The sequence below is a fragment of the Dendroctonus ponderosae genome, unplaced genomic scaffold (genome assembly GCF_020466585.1).
Source record: "Dendroctonus ponderosae isolate FM_Combo_2020 unplaced genomic scaffold, Dpon_F_20191213v2 Dpon_F_20191213_1, whole genome shotgun sequence".
NCBI lineage: Eukaryota > Metazoa > Arthropoda > Insecta > Coleoptera > Curculionidae > Dendroctonus > Dendroctonus ponderosae.
In genome coordinates this window covers 45,255,196-45,264,767 of record NW_026017110.1, presented here as the reverse complement: position 1 = coordinate 45,264,767, position 9,572 = coordinate 45,255,196, and the positions used below count along the sequence as shown (strand labels likewise).

Below are 9,572 nucleotides of genomic sequence, written 5' to 3'. Positions count from 1 at the left end.
TTTCTTAAATAGGTGTAATCCTATTCACCATTCATAATGGATGTGGCAAAATAAGGCAGAGCCAAAGTGGTAAAGGTTATTCAAATGCTGTGGCATTCACGACATACACGTTCGGGCACAGTTCGTTTGTTAGTGGTGTGTCGAATTGAATCAGTTGCATTCCAATTAAGAAAAAAATGATCGTGCATTCGAATGTCCCACAATTGCAAAACAATAAAAAAAAAATACGAAAACTGCATGGAGATTGCAAAAATGAATTTTGCGCTCTCTATATGAGGAAATGTATTTCAAGTCATCGCCACAATTCCAAGCAAGTGAATGCAATGCCATTGCAAGCTAATAGATATCGGTTAGGTGCATCGACTAGGACGTGTGACTAGATATACATATAATATATTATGCCAATTAAAAAACAGGGAAACCTGAGCTGCTGGAAATTGGAAACTGACTTTTTGTTCGGATTAAAAGATTTAAATAATGACCAGAGCAGGTTTACGCAAAACCATAAATTGTTTCGTAATGTACAACTTCTAAGCCATTTTTGCTAGGCGAAGGTTAATTGCACCAATCCGTATTTTATTAAGATCCAACAGGTTTCTATATAACTTACAGAAATCAGATCAAGACAACTGTGCTAATCGCTTTTTTAAGTATAATTGGCAAAAACAAATGCTAATTGAGCATCTAGGAAATCCCAATTCAAAAACCAATGCGTCCTCGTAGATATTTGCAATTTAACGCCTCTGAAATATCACGTCAATTTGACATTATGTGACCATCACTTGTGAACACTGGCATGAAAATGACGTCATCTGACCCGTAATTGTCAAAGTTTCATTAGCGTAAATACTCACTATATTTTGACGTCTTAAACACGGCATTTTTATGTCATAATCACGCTTCGTTTTTGTATTTTCATGTGATATTTTCTACGAAAAATGACCTAATTGTAACGTCCACTTGCTGTCTGGGTAAACTACAAAATTGTTAGCTTCTCTCGCTAATTGAAAGTGAATACTTTTACTCCAACAAAAAGTGATGTAACTTTCAAATGGAGTGAAAACAGAAAAAGGAAATTAACAAAGAAAACCCAAACCGCGAATGACTGACAAAATCGAGTCGGGATTCGATGATCCTGCCCATGTCGAAGCAGGTGCGTGCATTCAAAGTGAAGGGGGGTATATAAACTAATATTAACCATATCACCACTTAGTAGAAAGAGATTTATACGCGGCAGTTCTCTTCTAAAAAACACTATGAAAACGGTAATGGTGCTTTTCCTGTTTTTTTTTATTAGTGATTTTGACGCGGGTTTTTTAGTGTTTTATTGGGGAATTTTGGATTATTAACAGGTCCAGGTTTGAGAAAATTATGGGATTTTTTAGCAAAAAGCGGCTCATACTTCTAGTTTAGTTACTAAAAATTGCGTGGTATGCAGTTTTACATCACAATGCACTGTCAGATTAACGGTTTCGTCAAAATGCAAAATAGATACAGAAAAAATCGGCATATGCTTTGAATAATTCAATTTTTTCAAGAAATTTTAAAGGCGTCGATTGATTTGTCAGCAGATTTGTGAGTTGCGAATATTAGGAAAGAAGCTAAAACTTGTGAATGAAAAAACTGAAAATCTAGTTTATATCATTTGGTAATAAAGAACTCATACACCGGGTGATTCACGGTCCGTGGAGTTTACGGAGAATACGCTGAACAAGATCTCTGATAAGTTGTACAGCCTGTTTATTATTGTTCCCTGATTGGCTTTATCGTGCAGTTTATTCAAAAGTTTCACTATACTCAACGCAGGATCAACGTATGCACGCTCATAAATACAAATTTAATGTTTGTGTAATTTAATCAGTGTGACCTAAATSGCCAAAACACAAGAAATAAAGACAAATGTTTCATAACTTATAATTGTCTTAATTGTGCGTATTCAGCATGAAATTAATAATTTACGTGATAAACTTCACAATAAAATACCCAATTGAAAATTAGCTTTTGGAATTACGGAAGACTAATTATACTGTTGATGAGTTGCTTGAAAGTAATTACAATTTCCATTTATATTAAAATGTTAAACGTCCATATTTATTGGGTGATACTTAGTATTATATGTCCATATGTATTTTGTACCATTTATTGTATTTTATACATAATAATTATGAAAGAAAATTAAATGAAATTTTATTCAATAGATTTGATATTTTTGCTTAATAATTTCCCTACTTATTTAAAGTGGCTTCCGAAATATTAAATGAAATTCATTTTTTTTAATCAAAACATAGCCAAAAGATATTTTGTATTAGAAAGCAATATAAATATACCGCATCTTCACGTTCAGTTCCTCAACGAAGAAAGGTCCGTGCTTAAGTCCCCCTTACAGCAATTTGCTCGTACCTATACAGACGCTCTGAAATTTTTTCACCTTCTGGTTAATAATAAAAACTATTCCAATTAATTAATTGTTTCAAACGTGAAACCCTGTATATTAGTACAGGTTCAGACAAACCATAAAATTATCTTTGAAAAGTATTTTTTTACGAAAAAGGTCAAATTTTTGCAAAAATCGATATTGACGTATTTTTCGAAATATTGTCACTTTTTCGACCAGACAAAACAGTTTATAGCGAATTCAAGAATAGTTGTTCTGAACTTGGATACACTGGTTTAAATTTGAAATAATGCAACTGGAGTCGTGCCTATTTAATTTTAACCGTATTATCATTTATTTCGAAATCGTCTAGATAATTTAGAACAAAATGCTCTGTGTGAGATTCAAGCACCCAGCTTTCTTGGTCCTGAGCCAAAACTTAAAAAATCCAGGAATTGAAATCGCTTTGTAATCTGATCTTCCTCATTGCCATCTGTCCGTAAAAACTATGAATGTTATTTGATAATTCGGAAACGGCATAGGAATTGCTAATCAAAAATATTCAGATCTATCAAGCCTATCTAAATGTGCAATAAATTGGACATATAAATAAAATACCCAGTAATTTATATGGTATTTTATTGATATATCCAAGTTGCTACTAATTTTTGGTAAACGTGACAGCATGATGATGAGTTTATTTATACAACATCAACCCTTTGAAAAAGTGGAAATTTTTGCAGAAATTTGATGACTTTGATGCAATTTTTTAAATTGTTCCATTTTTCTGTCGGAAATTTGACGTTTTACATTAGAAACGTCATAAACCATATCATAGAGAATTTAATGGTTTTTGCCAACATACACTGGGAGTTCCACTGAACAAATTGAATTGAATCTGTTTCTGTTTTTACCTGGAAATTCAATAAATTCAAGATAAACTTAAATTAAAACAAAATGCTGTATGTAAGGTTAAGCACAAAACTTACCGGACCGTCGGTGAGGTAAAATTTGACATTTTCATGTAGCAAAATCACGTGATATTGTTTAAGATCTTTTGAAGTCCTTTTTTTATAAAAAAACAATTATGAATATTGTGAATTTACCAACACAAAAGTTGTTTAATTTTACTAATTTTTGAAATTGAATTTTAAATAAAACACATAAATGTCAAAATTTGACATGAACTGTTTTTTAAATGAAACACTCTATATATTGGAAGACATACTAATATGATTTTTTCCTGATTTTAAAAATATAAATTTTGAATTGTAGAAAATTAAAAATTGTAAACAGGAACAAATCAAAGTAGCTTTGAAACGCGACAAGGCGCTCCCTCCACCCCCATATTGATATACTGGACAAACGGGTCTTATCCAATGGTCTCCAAATAACCCCGAACTAAGGCCTCTTGATATAATACTTTTCTCTGGGGTTATTTAGAGAATATTATTTATGAAACTCTAACTGTTAGAAGCCTTACAATGGTGGATGCAATTAACGATATGAATATTATTCATAACCAATATATTCAAAACTTTATAGATAAAATTCAAGTGGATTATATGTTTAGCGTTAACGGAGGTCATATTCAAAATCAGGAATTTTAATGATTTTGTTTTTATTTATTTGTTTTGAAACTTATAGTAGCAATAAATTCCGTTATGTCCTCTTTTTATAGTTTTTTTCCTTCATTGCAGGCTACTTTAATTTGTGGCTATTTAGAATTTTTTTAAAGTAAGACAGAAAAAAACGCCTAATATCATTTGGTAAATAAGAAACTTTGAACGATTTCAAACTGATGAATTTTTGGGGCGTTTTAGGCCAGGTCGAAAAAAAACTATTCTTCACGTTCCACAAGCACGAGTGGCTTGCATCTTCGGGAGTTCAGAAGTGGCTTGCTGCGTCAAGCACCGCAAGCGACGTTGAATTTTTTTCAGTAACTGCAATAATTTTTTAGTTTAGTCAAACTTGTTAGTCAATACTTGTAAAATTATCCAAAACATCTACTTTTGAGGCAAAGGAAGACTTGCGGTGCTTAATGAGGCGCTAAACTTGTGTTTGCCCGTAGGGATCGGCATAACAAATACATTAGACTCCAATGCGATCCTTGTGCCGAGCCCTTCGGGCACGACACTGATTTAGTGACACAAACTGAAAAAAGCGCAAGTTTTGAGTGTTTTTTTGAGTCGAAATCAGTTTCGAACCCGTACAGTACGGCACATCAAATACATTAAACCACAGTGCGATTGCTGTACCGAGCCCTTAGAGCACGACACTGATTTAGTTACACAAATTGACTTCAGTCACTTTTCGTAGTTAAACAAGATCGAGGCAACTACCGTTTTAAAGATATGATTCAACAACATATTTTTATCCCGCTGTATAAAATTCCTTTACCCCTACCATAACGTTTAGAAGAAAAACTGACTGAACATATCCACCCAATAGAGTATTTTGGGCGTAATATTGATTATTTAGCAAGAAAAATTTGAAAACTGTAAAACTGGACATTACTGGAGTCAAATGTAGGGCTTTCTGCTGATTTAAGTGACTGGAATACTTCCTAGCAAATTCCAAATTTTGGTATAATCGAGAAAGCTAAGAAAAACAATTGAAGTTCTAATTATCAAATGGGAACGGAATTGCACTCAATTATATTCATCTAAAGACAATTTTCTGCAAAGCAGAACAAATGCTTTCCTAAGGTTGAATTTCATTATCAACTAAGCTCTTGAAATTAGTCAAATTAATTGGTTAATTATTTTGTGGAAGTGATGAAAACATTGAAAACTCCACATCATGCAGGGCAATGTTTTCGGTCACATATCTACTAAATCCGGGTCGAAGACCCCTTATTGGTGATTTTATCATTTTCCGCATTTTTTACCAATTTACACGCTTCTCGAGGTCACAAGTTTAAACCTTTGGATATTGATATTTTTACGCTGAAATAACTGTCGCTCAAAAAAAGCACTTTTTCTCTTGCACGTAAAACAATTACTGGCGCTGATTTAAAATGATTCGCTCTCAGCCACAGATTTTGATGATAGTGAATGTTGTTACATTTTTCGCGTCTGTTCAGCCAGAGAAAGCACATTGTTGAAAAAATCTACAGGAATTATAGCGAAAGTGCATTGATTTTCAGCAGCCATGTATGCAGTGCATAAACTAGGAAATGTAAATTGTTACAAGAACCTGCAGATTTATTCCATGGCCACTCGGTGTGTGCAGATTTTCCTTGAGTTCCATTGAAATATTTCCTGTCGTGTTCGCTTTATGAAAGATATGTTGGCAGCGGGTTGCAAACATTTCTCGAAGGCTCATCTGTCCAGACTTCTGATGTGAAATTTACCTGTCAAGATATGCGGATTGCGCAAATATCTTCCTTTCCGGCACTGGTCGATTTTTAGTTTCAGTTTCTATCATAATTTCCTTAATGAAAGCAACTAAATTTCCGATTTCACCCATCTGGTGTACATAATTGCCACGGCTTAACAAGTGAAGCGTTCTTTAATTAACTGCAACAGTTAACATAAAAGCTAATTTAGTAAGTTTAATGTATTATTAACATTTTAACGAGCTCTATCTCGCATGTAATAACTGGCTTAATAGTTTCAAAAAATCTTAGCATGATATCCAATGCACTTGTTAATTTAATATTAAGTGTCCGTGTCTAAAGGTGCCTATGTATTAATATCACGTCAAACTTACAATACTTGCAAATTCATGTTCGTCGAACCCGATTCAACAAAGTAAAAGTCTGAGCCATAAAATAATACATCGAAATTGTATTGTATGGGTGACCACTTAGATAGACGCATTACTGTTAACTTCTAATATCTAACAGAAAAAAGTAAAGATTTCCAAGAAGTTAACGTACTCTTACACTAAGTATCGCACAGGAAACGTTATTCAACCGGATGTAAGAAGCTCTGTCCTCGGAGCACCTGTCTCTACTATTGTTTCTGGTAAGTCTCCTCCTCAGGCTGAGGCAATTCTCCTTCTTAGACTGGCTGTCAGAAATTCACATTTGTTGTCCCGTTAAGTTAACTTGTTTTCGTCAGTGCTGTAGTAAAGTCGTTGTTGAGAACAGGAGGCGAGATTGTTTGGTTTGTGTTCCAAGAGGTTTTGTTGGGTAGGGGGATTCGATACAGTGGTTTTTGTGCAAATTTTGTTTTGTTCAATTTGGTGTTAGCCTTCATTTGAAAGCCCATTTTATAGTTTCGGTTGTCACTTCTGATGTTTTTTGACTGCTATGTAAGGCTTTGTCGTGGGCTCAGATCAGTGCTCAAGATCAGTGCAGTGTCGTGTGTTACGGCTGTGTTATTAATGGAGATGCTGGTTTAAATGGCAAAAAGTTGTATTTTTTAGGCTGGTTGTGATAATGATACTAAAAGAACAATTGAATATTAAATATATATTTTTTTGATACTAAAATATTTTTAAGGCGAACTGGTAAACTTAATTTGCTAAATTAATAATCTGACAAACGCTGAGTAACCAAATGTCAAAAATGTCAAATGCAAGCAATCAGTTTGACATTTATATTAACTGTGTATTAATAGTTATTTATGTAACCAGGGCGATATGAATATTATTGACACATGCATGCGAAGATGCGCGTGTAATATAAGTGCGTTAAAAATATAATATCCTACATGTTACGCACAATATTTTATTTACAACTATAGCCATTCTCATTTTAATGATTATTTGAGTAAAAATAATTAGTTGTAAAATTGAATACAGAACAGAGTTAATGGGAATTTGCCATTGTCATCAGAATCATTGTCAAAGTTGTGTCTAAAAATCACACATTTTATATTGAGTCCAAGCTAGGATCTGCCATCTGATATTGAGAACGAAACTTTCAATGTTGTTTCAGATCTTGTGCCAGGGAAACCACGGAATAAATACCAAAAAGCTTTTGTAGGATACCAGAAATATAATTTATGTTTTATTTATTAGTTCATATTACGACGTATAGTTTTAGCTGCTGGGCCCATTTCGTCCAGCACTTCCGTCAGTTCTTCGTTTTTACCTTTTATTAAGGCGATATCATCCGCATATCTTTGGTTGTTCACGTGTCGTCCACATATTTTTATACCTTTTTGTTCCCAGTCTAATTTTTTAAAAACATCCTCTATGGGTTGGTTAAAAAGTTTAGGTGATATTGTGTCGGCCTCTCTGACACCACTACTCTTCTTATGTGTATAGATCTTGGCCCCTCATGGAATTCAGAGTTGTTGTTCTTGCTTCGCTAAATATGTTGGTTATTAGGTCTGTGTATCTGTAGTCTATTCTGCTATTAATCAGCGAGCTTTTCGCTGCCCAATATTCAACAGTTTCAAAAGCTTCTTAGAAGTCGATAAACGCAAGCTATAGTGGAATGTGATTTTCGTTGGCTCTTGCTATTAGGTTTTTATTGTTAATAGGTGGTCCCTCCTTGGTGGTTAGTATTTTTCTGAGGAGCTTATAAACTACATTAGGGAGTGTTATAGGTCGATAGTTTCTTAGGTCTGTTCTACCACCGTTCTTATGACGGATGATGGTTCTGGAGTCTTTTCAGTTGTTTGGGATTCTTTTATGTTTTCGTATTTTATTTAGGAGCGTGTGGAAAGTATCAACCACAGCTTTTTCCAATATTTCGTTTTTTTTTTATCTTTTTCATGTGATTTGCTATTTTTTGCAATTTTTCATTTTTTCCATTGCCCTCTTTGTTTCCGATCTGCTCGTTTCGGGCTGTAGTTCTGAGTTTAATGTCTTGATTTTAGTTTGGAGTTGCTTTATGAGTTCTTCCGGTGGTTTCCTTTTTGTTTGGCATGGTTCTGTGTAAACTAGGTGTGTGATATTTATGTATTTTACTTTAATTATCTCACATATACCCAATATTAGACTTAAACATTTCAAATTCCTGTTGTTCTTTAACTCTTTCTATTTATGTTTCGTGTTTCTTTCTTTTGTTTTCTACAATTTCTATTGATTTAGTATTCCCTTCTTTGCTCAAGCTCCGTCTTTCCTCCATGAGTTTCTTTATATCTGCTGTGATAAAATTTTCACTTTTTTTGTGCTATTTCTTTTCCTACTCCATTCATGGTTTTTGCTACGGTATGGTTTATTTCCTTTAAGTTTTCTTTTCATTTCAAAATTGTTATCAATACATATCCTTGTTCTGACCGTCTTATGATCGTTGCCTGTCGTGAATCTGTTCAGAACTGTTAGATTCTTAATGATGTATTTTTAGTACTTAGTATGTAATCGGTTTTCATCAAACGAGTGCATTGCGTATAGATGTTTTCTTCTAGATAATTAATTAAGTCAGTTCCTCTATTCCTTTCTCTCGCGGTACCCAAAATCCCCATCGTAGCATCTTCTTTGCTCAGTTTCAGGAAAAAATCGGAAAGTACAAGAAAATAGTACTTCGACTTTTTCTCACTCCAAAATTCCGCTTTATAGTTGGCCTGGGTAACGCCTTGAATTTTTAGAAGTTGGCGCAGTACTAAGTAAATGGCTTGGTGCGTCAACTCAATGCAACGGCGCAGTAACTCCGTTCCGTTGCTGGAAAAATGTTGATGACTGTCTTCACTTGTTTTTAGATTTATTTTAGGGGCCATTTATTAAGAACATTTTTAAAATGTCTTCAAAATTTCAGATTTTTACAGTTTTATCCAAGTTACTCTCTCTTCTAAATGCTCAATTTTCTAAAGTTTCACTTAAAACATTTTTAAGGTATTTTGGTTTGTAAAAAGTTTTGAAATACTTTTCCAACTTCGAATGTTTAACAAAAATAAAGTAATTTTCTATCAAAAAGCGTACACAATATGCGAAAATTTATAACAGATTATTTGGAAATCTCGGCAACTCTATACCTCTAAAGACTGTAAAATTTGTTAAAAAAATAGTGTTTTTAGTGGTGAATAAAATTTTTATTGCTATACTTTATACTGAAAAACGCTATGTTTTGCAATTTCACTTCAAAATACTGACGATCTGGAGATCTTAAAATGGAGGCAAAAAATTACAAGATATTGTCACGTGGATAGCCGAGTATTAAACTCTTTCCTCAGCTTACAACTTTTATTCCACTCGGTACAACTACGGAACAGGAACAAACTAACTTCTAAAATTAATGTCAACTTCACAAACGATAACAATAACACACGGAAAACACGGATTTCCGACTCGCGGGTTTAAC

The 9,572-nt window shown here is 33.6% G+C and overlaps 1 protein-coding gene across 1 annotated transcript in view; it reads left to right on the top strand.

Moving 5' to 3' along the window:
- The first annotated feature begins 928 nt into the window (after positions 1-928).
- LOC109533924 overlaps positions 929-9,572 on the top strand; it is a 27,858-nt gene continuing 19,214 nt past the window's right edge. Inside the window, exon 1 of the mRNA XM_019899436.2 lies at positions 929-1,265. Coding sequence (XP_019754995.1) covers positions 1,257-1,265 — 9 coding nt within the window. The 5' untranslated portion in view covers positions 929-1,256. The remainder of the gene's footprint in view (positions 1,266-9,572) is intronic.